The following is a 22,387-nucleotide window of genomic DNA, read 5'->3' as shown; positions in this document are numbered from 1 at the left end:
ATGGAGATTTATTGGACCATAAAAGATGCAGTTAGATAGAATTCTCAGATGTTTAATTGTTTGCCCCATACCTCTACCAAGAAAAAAACCCCTCATTTTAACCATGGTATGAGTGTCTGAAACAGAAACAGGATTCAGCTGTGAAGTGTAAAATCAAATTGGACCCTAATGTCCCAGATGACCAAAGATTTATTACAAAGCCAGAAAAGTCAGTAGAATTTCACTGAGAGAACAGAGGAACTTTCAGGTGTAGAAAAAGCATACTTAAAATTCAAAGGTAGAAAGCACACAAGTACATAAAAAAAAATAATTGGCAGAATGTATTTTTGAAGTTCCTGAACTTGATTAATCAATCTCTAAAAAGCATACAATTAAAACCTGCCAGATTCTATGTGTACACAAAAAAAAAAAAAATAAAAAATACAGCAGCTATATTCACAACAATTACCACACTGGATCAAAAAAAGGTATATTCTGCCTCTGTTTCTGATGCTTAAAGCATCAGTTCCAAAACTAAAGGTCTCAACACACAAATGGGATCACACAAACCTGAGGGAAATTAAACTGCAGAAGAAAGCCTTAAGCTAGAAGTGAGATCACTTGAGGAAATGTTTTCAGCTGTGATTTAAAGGGAAAGCCCTTCACACCCATGCACTTCATTAACTTGCATAATGGATGATGTAGAACCTGACATTTCTGTGCTTGTATTATATCCAATTTTTTTTTTTCCTGGAGAAACACACGAAGGTACTAGTTAGGTACATAGATGTTAAAAATGGATCTGCACCTCAGATTTCTACAAAAAAATGCACAGCTATTTGCAGAGCCAGAAAAAGGACATTTGGAAAGTAACTCAGCAGTATTTGGATGGTATTCAGATGAAAAATTATTCGAGAGAGTGCAGTCCCATGGAATAATTGCTGCTGGAAGGGACCTCTGGAGATCTCTAGCCCAACTTGCTGCTCGAGGCAGAGCTGATTTCCCAGTTCCAGCAGTTCACTGGGGCCCAGGGCCAGCCCAGTCCAGACACTGCCAAGGAAGGAGATTCAGCAGCCTCTCCAGGCCCCTTTCTAGTGTTTTACCACCTTCCCAGTGAACATTTGTTTCCAATCATTTCATCCAAATTTCTCTTGCTGCAGCTTTAAATGGTGCCTCTAGTCTGGTTCCTTCCTTTCTGCTGAAGACCACAAAATCTTATCCTCCATTATTCTTCTCCTCACCAGGATGAAGCACCCCAGCTGTTTTTCCAGAGAATTGAAACATTTTATTGACAAAAAAATAATAAAGCTGAAACAAATGTGATGTTTCTGATTCAGGAAAATCATGACCAAAAATTTTAATGTGTAATCAAAAAGTGGAGCCTTATAAAAGAAAGCAACACACCGAGATTGTTGTGCTTATACTTTAAAGGGACTTTTCCAGATGTGACTTGGTGAAGAATTGTCTCAGGCTGCTATAAACAGACAGGTTCTTTTCAACTCAATGAAACAAAGACTTTGGGAGGAAAAACAAACAAACAAAAAATCTTACACTGACTGTTTTTTCAAACAAGGGGGTGGGAGTGAAAGAAAAGGGTGAAAGCTCTCTTTAAAATCAGAGCCAAGCACTAAAAAACCCATTGTTGGTTACTGTGCACTCTGCAACTCACAGAGCCTTAAGAAAAGGGATTTAAATCTGCTTTGTGTGTTTTTACTGCACTCAGGAACTGAAGACCATCCACAAGCTGTAAGCACAAAGCCAAAATGAGCACCACAGTGAGGCACATGTTCTTGAAAAGATTTTGGGTTTAGTGTAGGGGCAAGAATTCCAGCACCTCTGATCAGTAAGTGATGCTATTCACTAAAGGCAGCTCAGGGAATGTCACTAACTACACTGCTCAGGACTTGGGCCACATTTCATCATCCTGCAGATCTCTAGGAAAACACAGGACCTCCTAACAACCAGCTGAGAAATAAACCCAGAAAAACTCACTACAGCAGTCCTGGATTTACCAGAAGCCTTTTGTTCATCCATCTCTGTTGCTAAACCACCAGTAAGGCATAATAAAGATTGTTTTCCACAGACAGACAGTAGGAAATGGAGAGGCAGTGACAAACCTTCACCAATGTTTTATGTGGTTTCTCATCAGAAGATTATTTTTTAGTTTTTGCTTTGCTGTGGTACTAAGCCAAAACTCACTCAGTTCTGACTCAGAACTTCTTTTCCCCTCCCTAATCCATCTCACCATGCACAGTGCCCCTGTTACCACCACTACTCCAGAGGGCCTTTAGTCACCAAGAAGAAACGAATATTCTCTTACATGTAGTGTTACTTACAGAACATGTGAATATAACTGACTTGAGATAAAAACTCTTTTATCTGACTTCTTCCTGTCTTTCATTGCAATTACAGGTTCCTCTACTCAAGACTGGACTTCTTTCTAGATTTAAAAAAAAAAAAAACATGAGCTACTGAAGGGTATGTAGTACTGTTTTTGAATTGACTACTATATCAAAGTGAATAGAAGAAATATTTAAGGCTTATTATTAATATTCAAATGAGGTGCCATGGATGATCTACTGGCTCCATAAAGACCCCACTATCTTAATTTAAAAAAAAAAAACTTAGCAAAAACTGTTTTTAATTTGAACAGTGTAAAAAGCTGAAATGTAAATTAATAACCAGAGTGGATGTCTGTGTGAATTGTGACTGTCTCTAACTTAGGTTACAAAACAGACTCTTTATTTGTTAGAACCATGACTATTTCAGCATACTCCTCACAAAAGTTCATTCAGCTTCACAGAGGTGATGGACAAACCCTTCCCATGTTGATGTAAATACAAGTAAGGAAAATGCTGGAAATCCAGCACTGGGACAGCCCTCCATTGATAATAATATTATCAGCAAAAGTGGAGAATTTTTTCACAGATGTTACTGGAAAAAATAGCTCCCTACAGTTTTCCAGTGAGGCACTTCAGCAGCAGCTAAAAGAAATCCAGCATTAAGATAAAACATGAGAAAAGTTTTAATTTGTAGCCTGTGAAGTCATAAACCAGAGAACCTGACCAAGGGTCTGTTTTTACCATACTTATTGTTTTTTCAAAACACATTTTGAAAAACAAAGAAATCCTCCAGCAACCTTCCCACTCCTGCTTTTGGGAGGGCTCACTGCTCTGTGGCTGTGGGAAAAATTAACAACCAAATGTTCCAGAAAGGGAAAGTGACAGCATTCCCAACAAAAGTTTCCTAATGAAAGATGCTGGAACTGCAACTGTTACATAACATTTTCTTGTGATTTTTTTTTTTTTATTTTCTTCTTTTTTTTTTTTTTCAATTACTCCCATGCCTGAGTTGAGCACTCTAGTGGGACTGAAGTCAGAACCCACCTCACACAAAGATGCTCCTTTTTAAAAGGACACCAGGACAACCCCACAAAACCTGAAGCTGTCACACAAACTGCCTGAACAATATGCTGGCCACATTCCACAGCACTACCACTCCAACTCCTGCTCAATACTGTGTTTTAATTAAATTAATTTTTTTTCCCCCCTCAATCTCTCTACAACACCATTTGAAAGAAATATCATCTGGAAGTTTTCTTCTAGGTGCATCAGAAATACAGAATTATCTATGATCAAGATTCTGAAGAACCTTGTATTTCCTGAGATTACTTTATATATAGAAAATAACAAAGGTTTACATGCATAAGATTGAACTCTAGCCTAATTAAAACCCCCATTAACACAAATTCAAGCAGGGGCTCAATGTCCTGCTCTACATTGGCAGCCATATTACAGCAACACTTCCATACACAAAAACATCATTATTGAACCAAGAAAGACCAGGTAGCAGGATGAAAAACATTAATATACAAAGTAAAAGATAAAAAGTGTCTTTTCTTTCCTTCATGTTCACTTAATGATTGCTTTCTGCAGGAGACAGAAGGAGGAGAGCTGTTAATTATATCAAGAATACACCTCCAGGATAGAGTGAGAGGGGGATGCCATGGCAACTGGCAAATGCAACAGTGAACAAAATGGTCACCCTTTGGTAGGAGACCATGAAAGAGCTCGTCCTTTTGTCCCCCCCATCCCCACCTCCTCCTTCCCCCTCCTTTCTTGTCATCTTTGCTGCATTAATAAAGCATACAGACAACTCAGGAAAAACAACTTTTTCTGTAAGCAGTCTCTGACGTCTTGATGTGCAGGAAGAAAAGATGAAAATTAGCAGCATGTGGGTGGAACAAAAAGGGGGAGAAAACACATGAGGTAGAAGATGATTATTTTCTAATTATTTAATATTCTTCTAATCTCCTCCCATTCCCAGCAACGTGCCTTTACAGAAGGCTTTTAGCTGTTTCCTGAAGAGAACAGCTTGGTGGTTTGTTGCTTTGTGGAGTTTTTTTTAATGTGAGAATTCGAGAAGAAAACGCTCTAGACACCCAAGGCAGTTCAAACAAGTCACTCTCAAGTTTTCTCCTTGAAGAAAAATGCTTGAGAGCCCATGTCACTGCAGTGCTGACTGCATTCCACAGCAGAAGGGGAAAAATCCATGGGAGTGCCCTCTAGCTTCACTCACAGCAGAAAATGCTTTCCTGTTCCAAGTGAAATATTGCATTCACTCTAAGGTCCCATCACCAGACCAGGCTCCAGAGTCCATCTGAGCTTCTCGTGGGTGGTTTCAGCACAGCCCCCACAGATCAAACCCACCAATGACCTCAGAAAGTTCTTCAGTATGAGGCTGTGGGATCACTACTGATCACCAGCCCTGGGAGGGGCAAACACTGGTGGAAGGAGAAAACAAGACCTCAGTTACCTGTTCTGGAACTAGAGAAGGGCAGGAAAAGCATTAAACCAGCACCTTTCTATTACAGCACTTTTGTATAAAACAACTCTTCTATTACAGCAGCACAAGTTTATAAAATCAGGGATCACCCTGGCAGCCTGCCAGCAGCCTGAAAGGCTCATTTGCATAACTTGATTGTGTTTATAATAAAATTCATTGTTTTGATTCTGGTGGTAGCTTCATGAAGCATCAGTTTTAATTGGAGCTGACACTGAAATCTGCTGATGTGTTTTGACTGTAGGTTGAGACAGAGAACTGGGGAAAGCACCTGGAGTTTGGCAGCAGCCAGGGGAAGAAGGTGGCCATGGGTGTGCTCCTGGGAGGAGTGAGTGAAGCAAAGGTGAAAGGGAGGATTTGGGCAGCCACAACCAAGCAGGGAAAGCTCAAGGCCTGGCAGATGGAGCAGGAAAGAGCAGTTGAAAATTTCCTTTCTCTCCCTGACACTTCAGGGATGGAGCTGGTCCCAGAGCAAGGATTTTTTGGCTAAAGCAGCAGTGAGTCTTAAATAACTCAGCATAGCCCCTTCTCATGACATTTGGATGATATACTATACCTTGAAGAGCCAATAGAAATTTCAGCTCCTACAACACTACCCGTTACCAGGGCTTTCTACACAGAGTCCCAAATTCTCAGGGGTCACAACACAGGACCAGAGACTAAGTGGCATTTTGGAACTTTGCCTCCGAACACTCTTGTATTTTTAGAGATATTAAATCCAGCCCTGTGGGCGATGTTGATTTTTACAATGTTTTAAAGTATTTGTTCTACATAAATTCAGTTCTCAGGATTAGTGATACATTAGATCCCAACACACAACACTGAGTTTTAACTGCCTTGACTTTTAACACTGGTGAAAGGTGTACTTTTAGTATTAAGGAACTCAATATTAAGTCCCCAGTAATAAAAATACCTTTTCAGATTGCAGGAAAGCAGAAGACAGATGGGTTCTTAAACTATCTCCACATGCATTTATAGTATATTCTGTGCAATACAAAGCTTCATCCTTAGCTTGTACTTCAATAACTTTCCCATGTCAATATGTCCTTAACAGCATAAAATGAAGAATTTCCTAAGAGCAATTTTAGGCAGTCAGTGGAAAGGCTTATTAGGAATTCTCTAATTATCTAGAATCCTTAGCACTGCTTTCTGCCAACATGTCCCCTCCTTGGTCCTCAGGACCAGATATTTAAGTATAATGCTACTTCAAAATCAAACCAGTCTGCCTCAATCTTTCATCCTCCCTCCACAAGGACTCCATTTCCAGGGACCATTAATTTCATATGAAAATCACAGTTGGCAAGACTAAAAATATAACTCAGAGCAACTGAGATGACTGCTTTCAGGATGTCTGCAAATCTTTTAGATAACATTCTCAGACATAAAAATCAAAGAAAAGTACAAGAAACCTTCAAAATGCTGCTTGCTCAGAAAGTCAATTAATCTCCAGTGTACCTTTAGTTACTTGACTGCTAAAGATCCAGTGACCACCACTGGTTTTCAGCCATTTGATAGGTGTATTCACACTTAGGAAATTAAAAGGAAATGGACAAAAACTGGAGGAATTACTTTTGGCCACACCTTTCTCCACAACAGCATTAATATCAGCACTTAAAAATTTTGCACTACCAATTCTGTAATTGTGATGCAAAATGTGCTGAAGTTGATTAATATATCACTAAAAAAAATTTAATATTGATTAGTGAAAGAAATGTCCCAGCAACTTACATAGGACACAATTTTATATCAATTACTGGAATCTCCCAATGGAAAACACTCCAATTTCTCCAGTCCTCCAGGAGCACTGGAACTTATCAGGGAAAGGTTTTGTACCACTGACTTTTTCTGCCTTCTTCAAAGCTGGAAGCCAACTTTTCTCAGCCACTTGCCATGTTTTTAGCTGACTTTGTAGGTGATGTGCCTCTCCTTGGCTGGAAACATGTTAGCAGTGCATCACTCATAAGAACTAGAGAGGATTTCTGAAACCAAGTCAAAGGGTCACAGCATTGCCAAGCCATTAAAAAGATGAGATCTGCTCATGGAAGTGTAAGGACCCACTTGGTCCAGTTCCTCTCACTGATTGCTCTGTTGTTTCCTGCTTGTGCCTGGAGGCAGAGAAGGAGGTTTTAACATTGTTGTTAAATATTTAGGTTAGGAACTCTGACTGGTCTGGAAGAAAGTTAAAAAGACAGAATTTAAGTAATGCCTAATTTTAGTAGCAAGTGAAAACTTTCATAAAGAAACCATATAATGCCTGCAACTTTAAATACAACAGCCAGCTGAGAAAGACATATATCAAGGTGGATTTTGTACCTTTTTTTTTTTTTCTTACTGTCAGTTTCTTGGGCTAAGTGACTGAAGAACCACAGGCCCTGCAAACCCACTCAAACCATCCAGGAACAAAGCATTTCCCCCGGCTGCAGCAGCTCTGTACATGACATCATTTGCTTACAGAAGGCAAATACTTGCCAATTTTAAATAAAACAGGATTCAGTCTGCTGAAAACAGACAGATGTCTACAAGAGTGGCTATTCCTGTGTCTCCACACTAATTCACAGTGCTGTAGGAGCAGCTTCACACAGCTTGCAAGATCCTGCTAGAGGCAGACCAAAATGAGACTGCAGGATGTAATAACCTCGTTAGCTGGGACTGCTTCCTAAAAGGGAAAGCTTCCAAGTGCAGCATGTGAAGGGGCATGTTTTATTTCAAGTGATTTAACAGGAAATCTTATTGCTTCCAGTGCTGTTAAATACTAGCTCACCTATTGTGTCTACTCTCAAGATTAGTTTGCATGCAGGTTTTTCACCATTCTCATGTTTTTTGCCGCATGCCTGAGTACTCAGTGACTCTGCTGCAAGAACTGGAATAGCAGTGACATTCCCAAAACCTTCAAGAAAGCCCAGCAAGGAATTGGGTTGATAAAGGAGAATTTGGTGAGTGTTTTGTAAAAAGGTGAACACATCCAAAAAAGCAACAGTAACATTACTTTTCAAAGAAGCTTTCTAGCAAATTCTTTTTCTTTTAAAGTCATAAATCACAGTGTGATGATGTCTATTTTTTCCCCAAAATAAACTGAAAAAGGCTTACCATGCTGAGCTAACATTTATTTATTAAAAAATTTAAAACCTGAAATACCAGACTACAAGCAAGCCAACACTGCTACTAAATACCTCTTGACATTTCTGCTCATTTCTATAGTTCAATGGAACAATGTTACTGACTTCCTGAGGGGCACAAATTGAAGAAAGTTACTTCCATGAAAACCTAATAACAAAAAAACCCTACCTTTCCTCTCACATCCTCTCCTATTACTCTGCTAAGAGATGCACTATACAAAAGCACATTTTCACAGAACAGAAATTATTGAAAATACAAATCTAGTAAATACTTTGGGGCTGCAAAATGAACACAGATAAATACCCCATTCATGCAGTTTTCTTCTTGGCTTTGATACCACACAAGGACTAATAATGATCCCTTTAAAGCTCTTATAATTGTTTGGTGGGTAAACTACAAGCTAAAACGAAACTGAGTAACTGTTTGTTTTTAACAGAGTGAAGAAAATCTATCTGGTATCTCTGGAGCAGAGTGCAATGCCAGCAAGACAAGAGCTGATGAGTTTGGAGCCCTTAGGGAGCAGAGAAAAGTAATTACCATCCATGAAATGCTGGGCTACGATGTGGACATTAGGGAAATTGTAGTATGCTATAAATATTTCAATTTGAAGATTGTTTGGGGTTTCCCTAAAAGCTTTTGGGCATGAAAACTATCCTGCAAGCCTGACATAAACAGTAGCACTGACACTAATGAAGGGGTGATCTTCCTACTAATGTAGCTCAACTTATCTCAGATGACACAAATACAAGGAAGGTATGCATTTCTAGGAGCTGCAGACACTCAGCAACGGATTTGCTTGTACAGACTCACAAAAGCTTGTCAGCAGCACTCAAAGGCTTCAGAGCTTACCTGTTTCTGTGCTGATGCTCCCATATGCACCTGGCAAAACTTGACTGCCTGTTCAAGTGCTGCTTCTTCATCCACCTGAACACAGAACCACAACTAATGAAGTCATAATCACTTAGCTTATCTATAAATCCAATTAAATTGAGATGAAATGGGGATGTAGAGCATGGAAGCAGCAGTTCTACAGCAAAATGCTGACTTTCAGTTATTCAGGAGCACATACCCAAAGATAAATACTCAGCTCTCTCAATTCAAACGAACATTTAGCTGAGCAAACACCATGTAAGTGGTACTACAGCTCTTCACTAATTTCAGAAATTTAGTTTCAAAACATGGAGAGTCCTACTCCCTATCCCCAGCAATGGTCTTGTCAAGAGAATGGCTCTTTAGGAGGTGTTTTCTCCCCAGGTTTTAAACAGATATAGGGCTTGATTTAGCAATCCCTATTAGATCCTAAAACCATGTCTGAGGCCACATAGAGAAATGACAATTAATCATACAATACCTGTTTAATCAGCATGTATGTTTCAGACATGATCTTCTCAATTTTGCCCAGGTCATAGGCCATAACTTTCTGGCCTTGCTGCCAGACTCGATAAGCATCGAGCAGAAGTGTTTTTCCAGACTCCACATCCTCCAGTAATTTCCTCTTCCTGCTTGACCTCTGGACAGGTTCTTCTGTAGGTACTGCTTTAGCTGCCTGCTGCTGGTGTTTGGAGCTGATACTGAGCTCCTCCAAGGAAAGTTCTGGAGTCCTGCTCTCGGGAGCCCTGTCCTTGGAGCTCCTGCCAGGCTGCAGCCGCTCCGGCTCGCTGCGCCTGCACGAAGAATCAATTTTTTCAGGGTCATTGGAATAGCCATCAAGATCCATAGGCTCAGTTGAACCAGGGCCAGGAAGCTCTTTAATCTCCTTGTCACTCCTGTCCTCTTGTTCCAATATGTCCATAGGATTGGGGATTTGTCCCTGGGTCACTTCCTTCACTCCATTCTCAGTGCTGTGTACTGCTCCATCGGATAAAACTGCCTTTTTGGGAAGGACATCTTTCCCCTCTTCAGCACTCGTTTTATTGGACACGTCTGTTGTCATCCTTCCTGAAGCAAGGCTAGAAGACTTGGAACCCTGATCTTCTGAAACCTTAAAAAAAGAAATCATTCTTCTCAGTTATCATAGAAATCAGAAAGCATTTGAGCACAGCTGTGTCTATTATGAATATTGACCAGTACCTTTCATTACTGCTTCTGCTGAAAAAAATGCATTTATTCTGTGTTCATTCTTTTTTGTTCCTCGATATTAATTAATCCAGGCCACAAATCTTACAATTAGAAGCATTTTAATAAGTGAAAACACCACAGAGAAGTGTCAACAGCTCAGGCTGAACTGAAGCCACAATGTTTATTTTCTCTCACTACTTCAATCCATGCTAAGGGATCCAACTAAATGAAATCCAAGGTTTTAACTGCACAAATTTTACTTCTAACATATTGAAATCAAAACCAAACCTGTTTCTTTTGGCAGCTGCAGATCAAGCTCAAGTTTAAGAACCTTTCCTTTTGTTGTTCTTACATAACCTTCTTGTTAATAAATCAAGAAGTAGGCAAAACCCTGCTATAGTATTTTACTTTTTGTACCTTTACTTTGGTGATGTTTGAAAGCTAGAAAAACTCAGTACATCATCTTTTATTTCAAAAACTTATAATGATATAACTCTTAAATCCAGATTTATGAACAAACCATTGAATATACAGAGTTCCAGTGATCTTGACAATGTTTTAATTTAATTTGTTACATCTACAGTCTGCTAACTTAGAAAACCCTTAGGAACAAGTCCTTCCTTTAATGTATTTACCAAGTAAAGTTCCAATATCCAGATCCCTTAACCTGGGAACTGATTAGCTTCTGTATGACTTTTAAAAACTAAACCTAGATTACAATTATATGTAATAATGAGTGTGGTGATGTCAAGGACTAGCAGTGGAAAGTGTCTAGGCATGTAACATCAAGCTATTAGGGCTTGTTTTGGCAGAGGAATTCTAGTTCATTTAAAAGGAAATTTCCTAGAGACCCCACGTGAAAATGGAGAAGTTGAACACTACATGTATCTACCATTATTTGAAGTTTATGGGACAGTGAGACCAAATTACTGCAATCTTGCAATCCTTACAGCAAACTGTATTTGTTACTGAAATTCAAGACCAAAAAATCAACAATGCTGGAAGAAAATTTTCTGTGTAGTGGCATATAAACAAAAGGTATGAGAAGTAAATGCTTAGAAATGCAGCCCCTCAATCTCAGGAGATCTAAGGAATGAGTGAACACTGCAAAAGCTAATTATTACATTTCAGCCATGAAGTGCACTGCTGCCTCACCTGTGTGAGATCGTTGAGAGTGTCCTCCAGCACCTTCACTGTGAGCACAAAGGCTTGCTGGGCCAGAACCTGGCGATCTGCATCACGCAAGTACTTCCTGTACAGCAAGAGAGCAGAAATGAAGTTGGCTGCCAAAAGCTCACAGCACTCTAAAAACAAGAGCCAGAACTGTCTTAGGTTGAAAGTTTAGCTGGGGGTGTGTGTTCTATCCCCATCTGTCAGAGCTGGGGCAGTTCTCTGCTTTTTTTGGGCAGTTTTTTCTTTATCTCTCCCACAGCCAATCCTCCCTCCAGGAGATCTCTGCTGTCCATGGCCACTGAGTGTCCCTGCATGGCTGAGAAAATTCCATCATCCATGGGAGATGCTGTGCCCAGGGGAGGAGCCAAGCATTCCTACCTGGATCCAATCTGACCTGGGAACAGCACAGCAGCCTTTGCCCCCTGCATTCCCAGAGGAGCAGCTTTCTTCCCCTGCATTCCCAGAGGAGCAGCTTTCTTCCCCCTGCATTCCCAGAGGAGCAGCTTTCTCCCCCCTGCATTCCCAGAGGAGCAGCTTTCTTCCCCCTGCATTCCCAGAGGAGCAGCTTTCTCCCCCCTGCATTCCCAGAGGAGCAGCTTTCTTCCCCCTGCATTCCCAGAGGAGCAGCTTTCTTCCCCCTGCATTCCCAGAGGAGCCCAGGCCCATCTCCCCCAGCCCTGGAGCTCCAGAGGAAAACTCCCCCCTTGTGCAGGATCCTGCTCCAGCAGAAGCACAGTTGGCACTGCAGGAGGGCTGAGCCACCCTGGGATGGGGCTGAGCCACCTCCCTGACCCACAGGGGACAGGGCTGCTCTGACTCTGGTTTGTTTTTTGTTTGTACTATTGCATTTGTATTTTTACTTTTCCTAATAAAGAACTGTTATTCCTATTCCCATATCTTTGCCTGAGAGCCCCTTAATTTCAAAATTATAATAATTTGGAGAGGACAGGGTTTGCATTTTCCATTTTAGGGAAGGCTCCTGCCTTCTTCAGCAGACACCTGTCTTTTAAACCAAGACACAGGACATTGAAAGAAAAACAAGAAAAAACCAACACAACTTTAAAACACAAGAAACAAACAAAAATCTATAGATGCATACTGAAATAAAACATTATTGGGATTTAACACTTTAGCTTTGTTTCCCTCCACCTCACCCTTCACCACAAGCATTGGAGATGACACAAATGAAGGAGACAGCTCTGCATACAAACACAGGGAAGGGAGAAATGGGAAAACACCAAGCAACCGAACTCAGAGCAAACCAAGCAACCAGATTTACAGTTTTCTTGTATCAAGCCTTCTGTGCCCCTCAAATACCAGGTTTTTATTCAATCTTTTTTTTTTTTAATGAGTCTTATAGTTACACAAAACTATGCTGAACTCTCAGGTGATTTTCATGTTCTGGATAAAGCATGCATGTGAGATTAAGGACATCAGCAAATCCTCTCTCTTTGATCATACCAACTGCCTTTTTAGCTCTAAAAATCCTGGGTTCATGGGTGTGCTAGTACCTTTTTTCCCAGTTAGTATTACAAAAAAATAACATTGTATGTGTAAAACATTCACTCTATAGCTTCATTTAATTTACTAGAGCACTGTAATTTCAGTGTATTTGGACACAATGCTTTAGTCTGCTTTCAAGCAAAACACTTCCAGCTGTCAATCCCACCTAATCACATTTAATGGAAAACTAAATTTCTATTTCTGAATTAGCTGGTTTGAATGAGAGGCCTAGAAATCAAGTCAATACCTCTGAAGGGTACTATTTCAGTCAAAAGGCCAACATTTTAAATACACATATTTCCTCTCTATGATTTTAGGTTAAATTGGTGATTTTGCTATCTTTTCTCTGAAAAGCAGACCATAAACATCTGACTCCTCATTAGTTCAGTAGTAACTAAAACCACCCTGTTTTTAAAAATAGGATTGTTCCAGGCATATAGTAGACACACCCAGAATTATCTGTATTTCTAAGTTCCTCTAACAACTGCACCTCACCATGGCTGGCACTGGCTGATCTAACTGTCAAATTACTTGTTTTTTTAATTCAGTCTAGACTTACAAATAACATAATATTTTTAGTACAACTATGGGTTTGCTTAGGACAGAAATTGAAACCTTCTATGGTCCAGTTCTTCTGATATGTTAAAAGTCAAAGTATTTTTGGCTTCAAGTTTGCTGAACAAGTGGGGACATATTCCCACACACACTACAATCCATGCAAATTCACATGCACTCACACTCAAAAACACACCAAGAAACCTTCAATGCCTCCAACTTATTGCCATCAATCATTCAAGTTTCATTTCTTAAGCGTTTGCCAGAGAGCAACTTCAACATTTCCCACAGGACAACCTACTAGAATTTTACCTCAGTTGCTTCAATGTTTTCCTTGGATGTTTATTTTGGTCTTCCCATTGATACGAGTCCATATATAGCTCGCACTAATAGCTTCTTTTTTCTTAAATAAGGTTAATGCAATTAAAATTAGATCACCCCTGAACAGGATAAGCTTTTTAAATAGCATCAGCTGCCAAGAGGCACATAACCATTGTTCAGGCCATCAAGGATTACAGGAAGGCAGGATGCTGGGCCGTGACCTCCCGCGCTGCGCTCGGCTCTTACGCAAGAGCCAGCACAGGGTGCCCAAGTCACGCTCTGCCCCTCCAGAGAATCCCTCCATGTGACACACCACCTCTGCAAGCCTGCTGAGGCACCTCCCTGGCTGCTCTGAGTCTCAGCAGAAATGCTGAGAAACTCCAGGCTATGTTATAGAGAAAAATTAGCCATCGTTCCATGTGGGAAACGGATTTGCTGATAGAAAGCTCACATAGTATTACACATCTGTATGTAAATACTAAGATAAAGTGTGTTGACTTGTTATCGAATAGAGATGATGACTTATTATGGAATAGAGATATTGAACTAAAAAAAAGTTTTAATAAGTTTTAAAATATGGTTTTGTAAAAAGACTAGATATCTTACAGAATTAGGATTGTAAAATATATATTGTAGTAGAACTACCTATGGGAAAAAATATAGGTAATTAGTATTAGAAGTAGTAGTAGTAGTGTTGTGTAGCAAAAGTTAATAAGCTGAAAAACATAAGGTATTATAACTAAGAAATAAGTTAGTTTTTGATAAAATAGAGTTGAGATGTATATCTTTTGTGCCTCACTATTCATTGAGACTGATAATAAAATAAAACCTTTTAAAATGCCTCTCAGTTACCCCGTCTCTGTAAAAACCAAGAAAACCAACAATTCCACTACATTCCCAAGGGAATCTGTCTAAAGACTTCTTTTCCTAAACAAAGAACAGCTTTAAATAAAACAGTCACGCAGCCAACAAAACACACTGAAAGCTTTACAAAGTAAGGGCTTTAAAATCAATCTCCCGTACTTTCCCTGATCAGGGGTCCTCTGCAGCATGGAGGAGACTTTGAGCAGGGTGCTGGAGTCCTTGAGCTGCGCGAGCACGTCCAGCAGCAGCACGATGGAGCGGTTCATATGAGACGCGAAGCTGCCCGGCCGGTCGATCTCATCCACGGGGATGCGCCAGATTCCCTGCGGGGAGGCAAAGGGGAACCTTCAGACACGGATCCAGCTGGAAAGGACACAACTGGGAAAATGAGGAGCAGATTCTGCAGCGTGTTGAATTTCACAGAGGGACAGGGGAAGCGTGGACAGAGAAAAGAGGGAAGCGTGGTCAGAGAAAAGCTGAGCTCCCCCAGGCAGTGAGATATGGATTTGAAGTCAACTGATTCCTGCCAGTAGCAAAAGAGGAAGGCTCACAGAAGCCACAGCACACCTCCTAAATACGCTTCTGAACTGTTCCAAGAAACAGCAAGCAAAGCCCAAATTATACTATGCATTTTTCTCCAATGTCAATGAATGCACCTTACTAAGTCAAAGCTCAACTAACCACAAAAAATAAGGAGTAACTTGTACTAAGTTTTCCTGGCCTGAAAGCTGTTAATATGCAGTCAGAGCAAGTTTCTATCTTCAAATAATCTGTTATTAAACATCTTAGGAACTTGGTTGGAACCTTGACATCATCAGTGTTCACTGTGGACTAACCAGTCCAATAGAAGAATTTGATTCCTGAGCAGAATCCATTTTCTAGTGTCAGATTCAAATACTTGGCCATACATCCTGATCCTTCTAATTAAATTTCTGGGACAAGGGAATCTTTGGGGAGCAAGGCTGGAGGCTGATAGCAAATATAATTTAATTTGGGTTAGTTAGCTCAGATTTTGCCAAGTCTAATACATCTAATGAGATTGTTTTCAGGTGTTTGTTGTGGATGCTGTCAGCACCCTACTCAACCACACCTGAAAAAATGAACTGCACATGCCACCATGCTTGCGTGTTAGGACAGGACTTAAATTATGATCTTTCACAAAACTGCTGCTGCATCACTGCAAACCCTTCCCTCGTGCTTTATTTGGTTCTGAAGCTTTTCCTATAGTAGTTTTCTAAGATGAAAATACTCTGATCATGTAAACAATTTTGTGACAAGGCAGGAAAGAATAGTCTCATTGATAGAAGTACCTGTAATCATAAACAACATTTGACCAGAAAAGCAGATCCATAACCCCCTGTGTAAAATGGATCTTTCCTTTGCATGTCTGCAGAAAATCTCTAGTTCCACTCCATAAGATGTATAGGAATTCAGGAAAAAACAGCACAGAAATATCAGTGGTTTAGTATCAGTGTTTTTACATGGAAAACAGTGACTTCAACTGGATATAATGCACAGACTGATCTGCCAAATTTTTCTTGCTCTTGCTTTTCCTCATTCTCTCTATTCTTACTCCCTAGTGATCACAATAAAGCTGTTCTTCCTCTTTGCTCCCTTTCTTTCAAAGCCTTTTTTGTAGCTTCCCTTTTCCAGAATGTACCAAAATCAGCACCATGGCCAAGCCCCAGGCAGAGCCATTGCCTCCTCCCGTTCCCAACAATGTCCACAAACACCTCCCATGGCCTGGTGGCCAAGAGCTCACCTGCTCAGGGAGCTCAGCAGCTCACAAGCACATCCAGATCCTGCAGGTGACAGTTCTGTAAGCCAGCACACACTTCTATTTAAACAGAGATGCTTTTTCTTCCCCCAAACCATACAATGGCTCCCCTTTCAGCCTACAGATGAAACACATTCTGGAGCTGCTATTTTTTGCTTCTCTGCACGTATGTAAACTGGGTTCCTGCCAAATCCCAAAACAAGTGAATGCCTCATAATGGCACCACATTGCAACAACCTACTTAGCCAATTTAACTACACAAAACAATTTATGGTCAACTACAGCACACTGTAGGAGTGGAACACTGCCAATGTGTAGGTAGGTTCCTGGTCTTTTTCAGCATTATCTCATCCTTCATTTGAATCAGGAGGATCACTTGGATCAGATACCGTATCTGGAATTAGTTGGAAATAACTTGCAGCTCCTTCTCACATATCCCATGTATACATTTTAATGCTACCCTGGAAATTACAACAATTTAGTATTAGAACCATTTTTAATGACAGAATACAAAGACTGCATCCAGAAACCCAGGAAAAAGCCCCTCAGATAGAATCAAAGTTGTATATTTTGGAGAATGCTGCTGTCTTCCAAAACAGGGCACATTAGAAGAGGTTAAATTAAAACTCACATTAGGGGTGTTCAAGTTTCTCACTGCAATTACAAAAGTAGGACTGATTTTAAAAGGAAAGTCACTAACTTTTCATGTGTTGACTTGCAGCTTCATAAATGCAAAACAGCAATAGATAGGGGTTCAATGTGACACAGCTGCTTGTACCACAGGCAGCCTGGAGGCAAAAGCAGAAAGAAACCTGCCACCAGAGCAATCTTCATTCCAACACTGAGATTGTGTTAAGCAATATGCAAAATACTGATGGTAAAGTGGGTTTACCAGAGTTCATTTCATCAATCATATGGAACTTTTAAGACTTCAATTTCAGTCAGAAACTAAAGAATGTCTTGTTTTAAATCTCTTCCAAAGAGAAGTTCCATAAAGCCCATCAGGTATTAATTTTTGCTTCCTAAATATCAATAAACTTCAGGAAGAATACTTACAAATTCAGATCACACACTGCAACTTTTTTTAAGAAGCTCAATGTTAGGCTTTTATTACTTTTAACAAAGCTTAAGAAATATACAAATGCAAAGCCTGTAAAGATATAACTGGGGAGAAGACCAGAACTATTAATTAGTTTAACTAAAAGTTTTTATATCTTCACTTGAAAATTGAGATTTATTAGCAAAATATCTCTCTTGAAGGTAACTCACAGAAGAGTGCAGATCCTTGTGACAACAATTCCCAGTTCTTTCAAAGGTTTTGCTGCTGGTTATGGCCACTCAGGGTACCTGACAAAATGTCTCCAGCTCTGGCCACTGAAAGGATTTTACATCCAAGGCTGGCCACCATTGGCACTGCTGAAAGGTTCTCCTCCCTGCTGCCACAGCCAGCAGAGCTGTTTACACAAACCAGAGGAAGGAGTGAGACACTTCCAACAACTCCAAAATGCCTCTCAGGATCCAAAACATCAGGCTGCTCTCCATGCCTTCCTGGCAAAACAAACACGCTGCAAGAGTGGGGGCGGGGGAAGCCTGACACACACTGCTAGGAAAAAATAAATCTGGGAGTAGTGAAAACCCTGCAGAGAACTTAATACTGAACATGACATTAAATATAAAACTGAATAATGAAGCCAGTCTACCATAATCCTGGTGACACTTCTACAATTCTTTTTCAGCTTGGAATTGCTGCTGTGCCTCCCCCTGCAGAGCTGCAGGCTCGGGAGGAGGGTGAGCAGGAGGGAGAGGATGGTGCTGGGAGCAGAGCTGCAGCACTGTGGTACTTTCTAGTTCAGGCACTGAAAATAGAAAGGAAGGAAGTGCTTATTATTCCTCCATGCTGCTTACTCCAGAACTTTAGGGGAGGGGATTCCCTGGGGTTTAGGAATGCCTCTCTGAGGAGGAGAGGCTGACAGATCCCAGCAAAGCCCAAAGCTCCCCGGGGATGGCTGCTGCTGCCAGGCACAGCTCCAGGGTAAGCCATTTTCTAAGCACAGATCAAACTTTACTCTCTCCGTGCTCCATGGATTCCCTTCTCAACGAAATGGAGAAATGCAAGTCATGCTCCACATGATCCAATTCACATAGAACAAGCAAACACATAAAACTCACACTAATACAAATAAAGACTTCCCATTACTTAACTCCCTCCTTTTCATCTTTTTTTTTTTTAAGAGGTCCTGGAAGTTCAAATTATACTACACATAACAAACTCGATTCCAAGTGCCCATATCAAAACCAAACGTTTCATTTGTCAGTCTCAGTAATGTCCTGCTAAGAGCCCTTAGTAAAAATAATTTAAATATTATTTTAAGATTGCTAGAAAGTACAACAAAACTAGCAAACTAACTAAGCAGTTCAGGGAAAGCACCAATTAATAATGTAACAACCTACATAGTATTTCAAAATCATGAAATTGAACTAAGCACAGCTGTATAATCCCTGGAAAGCTCCCACTTTCTTAAAGTTCCTGCTTTTAAATAGGGTTAAGCACAACATACTGAAATACTACCAGTTTTATTCATGTCCTGTCTTCTTAGTTACTTATGCAATTTTATCTTCTTGCTCTGGGTGCCTGCAGAGGAAAGGAAAATGGTTCAAGCTGAACAGATTCAACACACAGGGTTTGAGACCTCTCTATTTGAAGTCAGGAAGGTCTAGCACAGAGCCCTATCCCCACTCTCCTCTGTCAGCATGGCTTTATTTAGTGCTCCACTCACAACTTCCTGCTACCCCCGAGCACAACCACTAAAACCACTGCCCCCTCCCCCATGCAGCAATTTACTAAACCACCTTTCCTCATCCTACCTTAACATGCTCCCATATCTCTTATTATTTTACTCTGTCACTTGATTTTGACTTTTTCTTCTTTTCTGCAGATAATTCTATTTTTTTTTCTTCTTCAATTCCTCATTTCATCCACACTGCTATTCAGTCTGTAATGGAACAATTCTGCCTCTGTGAACAGGAATGCAAGTGGGCACAGAAGTATTAAGAAAGGAAAGCAGCTAAATTCAGAGTATTAAAACTATTATCTGCAGGGCCTGTGTCATTGAGCAACCCTGGCTTATTGTAACTTAGTTGATTTCAGGAAAATCTTACCGTTTCAGACTATAGTTATTACATAGACCAATAACAGTATATATTTTTAAAAAGTATGATAATACAGAAATTACATTTTATCAGCGTGGAAAAGGAAACAGAAATAAAAGCTAAATTGCAGTAACCTCCTTTCAGTAAGCAGAGAACAAGCAGGATTACAATTCCTAGTCTATAAGGCAAATATTGTCAATTCCTTATTTTCTTATCTTTTAAATACACACGCACTTGGAAATGGATAAACAGCATGTATGCATTTTGGAAGAACTGTGGAATTCTGTAACTTTACTTTAGCAAGACAGCAGCATGAAAAAATATAGACAAATGGAAGTGCTCCACATGTTCCAGTCATCATATGCTGATAAAGAAACACAATGCACAATTTTCACCTCTTATTTCTCTCTTCAAAATACAATGTATTTGCAGAGTCTTAAATTTCAGACTTCTCAATTTCCAGAACAATCATTTTACAGTTGACTTGCCTTTAAATTGGTTTCAACCCTATGAAAAGAACACCCAAGCCACAGCCACTTTGGGAAACTGTGAGCACAAGCCAGGGACATCCACACAGGAGGCAGGAAAAGGGAATGATTTCCTTGCTGCATAAGCAATTAAATAAAACCAGAAATGCCTTGTTAAGAAGAGTTACAAGTTCAGGTGGAATTAATGAAACAGAAACTGAGGCCTACAGATGGCCTTTGCAGAGCTTTGGGTTTGGCCACTTGCCAGGCAGAATCTGGAGGTTTATGTTCACCCAGTCAGGAGGCTTGAGGAGTTTTTACTCAGATGGTTCCCATGTACCATGTGATTTCACAACCATGTCAACACAAAGTCACATCACTTTCTTTTTTTTTTTTTTTAAGGGAAACAGCTAACTAGACTGTAAGAGAAGGAAATAAAGAAGCTGTTCTACTGCATGGCTATGATGGAAAGGAAGACAAAGAAAGCAAGGAGAAGCAACACACAGGTCTCTTGAAACCTGTTTTGAAGGTGCAATTGTGCTCAAACAATAACACAGCTGCATTCCCTCCAGAGCTCTGCAGCCACAGGAAAATCCAGCAAACACAGGAGGTGTGTGCACAATGCAGAATCCTCTGGGTGAAGGGGGCTGCTCCCTGCACTGCTTTTCCACGTTAACACCAACAGAGTGTTGTACTTTTCAGTATCCTTCTTCAGGGTACTCCAAGAATTCCCTCTTGTTCAGTCCCTCATTCCTCTAACCTGCAAATCTGAGGTGCTAGAGCAAAAGTGGATTTGAAGATAAAGCTGTGGAACACAGACTTTGTTTTTTTCCTTTTTTCTGTTGCCAACATTAACAAAGGTTCCCTTTTGGACAGCTGGACAACTTCTCAAGCTGGAAGGTCAATTACTGATAAAAAGACTTTGGAACAAATTACTTAAGTACATTTATCATATTTCCTCTAGAAGTTGCTCCCTTTTACCAGCTGTATTTTAGAGGAGAGAAAAAAGGAATTGCTTAGGAATTAAATTACCAACAGTTAAGTTTCATTCACCATGTCCTGCAGACAATTCAAGGCTGCCAAAGGGATGCAGAAGAGCAGAAGTCATCCAGAGACTTAGGCTCTTCCATCTACTCTACAGAAGACACTGAGGAGTTTTTCCTCACCTGTACTGGAATATCAGATTCTGCCTTTGTTACTGCAGTACCCTTTTTTGAGGTGCATTTTGGTTTTATGTCATGTCCCTGTATGAAAGAGTTTGGAATTTTTTCCTTTGGGAGGATATAAAGCACAGAAATCCAGAGAACACAGACTGCTTCTAAATCTTCTAACACACAAATAACTTGATGCAGAAATCTAATGAAAGAATATGAAAACTTTGTTAGGAAAATCCTTTATCAGAATTTTGAATTTCTTTAGTTATTTTCTGGGGCCAGAGGTGAGAAGACTTCTTTACCACCAAAATAAATGGACAGCAGGGCACATCTAGACAGTGACAGGGGTTCTGGTTTCACCTAATAGACAGCCTTTAAAGATATTAAGAGGTATTTTCCTGCTGAGAACTTTTCTGTGTATCTGCCACAACCAGACTGCCTGGCATCAGATGCAAGTGGTACTAAAAGCTAATGAAACAAGCTTGGTACAGCCCGTGGGCAGCCTCTGCATCAGCCCCCAGAGACATAACCAAACTTTCATTTGTTTGACAACACGTGGCATTAATTTAATCTAACTCCACACATCTCTGATACAGACACATTTAATGGTACCACCCAGAAAAAGGCATTTAGGGGATGTGGCTCACCTGAGCAATTAGAGGCTCCACGTCAGGATGAGATGAATGACAAGTTAGAAATTCCTATTTCCTTTCAACACAAAGGATGATGGCTAAGTCCTAAAAGATGGCAAACGTTAGGGGACAAATGACAACCAGAAATTTCTGGTGGTTCTGGTCTCTGTCAGTGGCAAACCAAGGCTGAGCCCCCAGCATTGAGTCTTACTCCTAAAGGAGGTGCTGCAGGACCAGAGAATTGGGGTTGACACAGAGCTGGGAGCAGTGGTTGGCTCCCAGAGAAGGGCAAGTTTAAGGATTATAAGATATTTTTTTGTTTTCACCCTGAAACCAACACTTCTGTCTGTACAGTGACTGCCCCAATATCCCCCAGGGGTTACACAGCAAGCAGCCAGCAGTGTCCAGGCACTGAAACTGGTATTATCTGGGGGAAGGAAGGTTACCTGGGGATTCCAGCTGCACTACTGTGTCACTGTGTCCAGCCCCGAGGTCCTGAGCACAGCAAAGACCTGCAGCCACTGCAGGGGCTGCAGAGGAGGTCAGAGGCTGGAGCACCACTGCTGGGAAGAAAGGCTGACAGAGCTGGGGCTGTTCAGCCTGCAGAACAGACTCTGGGAAGACCTCAGGGTGGCCTTCAATAATTAAAGGAGGCCTAAGAAAAATGAGGACACACATTTTAGCAGGGTCTGTCACGACAGGACAAGGGGCAATAGTTTTAAATTAAAGAAGAGTTGATCTAGACAGGATATAATGAAAAACTTACTTCACAATGAGGGTGTCAAAACACTGGCA

At 40.5% G+C, this 22,387-nt stretch overlaps 1 protein-coding gene across 5 annotated transcripts in view; it reads right to left on the bottom strand.

Annotated features, from left to right (window-relative positions):
* The window catches only part of CABIN1 (calcineurin binding protein 1), a 109,118-nt gene that overhangs the window by 16,448 nt on the left and 70,283 nt on the right, over positions 1–22,387 (bottom strand). For 4 of the 5 annotated variants that reach the window (XM_021549888.3, XM_021549890.3, XM_085592623.1 and 1 more), the window contains 4 exons: positions 14,572–14,735; positions 11,152–11,248; positions 9,290–9,919; positions 8,788–8,862 (listed from right to left, as the gene is read on the bottom strand). In XM_021549888.3, coding sequence (XP_021405563.3) covers positions 8,788–8,862; positions 9,290–9,919; positions 11,152–11,248; positions 14,572–14,735 — 966 coding nt within the window. Of the gene's footprint in view, positions 1–2,315; positions 2,420–8,787; positions 8,863–9,289; positions 9,920–11,151; positions 11,249–14,571; positions 14,736–22,387 lie in introns of all 5 variants that reach the window. The other variant, XR_014958561.1, reaches the window with a different exon arrangement.

This window comes from Lonchura striata, chromosome 15, assembly GCF_050655825.1.
Source record: "Lonchura striata isolate lonStrDom1 chromosome 15, ASM5065582v1, whole genome shotgun sequence".
NCBI classification, from domain to species: Eukaryota; Metazoa; Chordata; class Aves; order Passeriformes; family Estrildidae; genus Lonchura; species Lonchura striata.
Note: the sequence above shows the minus strand (reverse complement) of the source record. Positions and strands in the feature narration are given on the sequence as shown.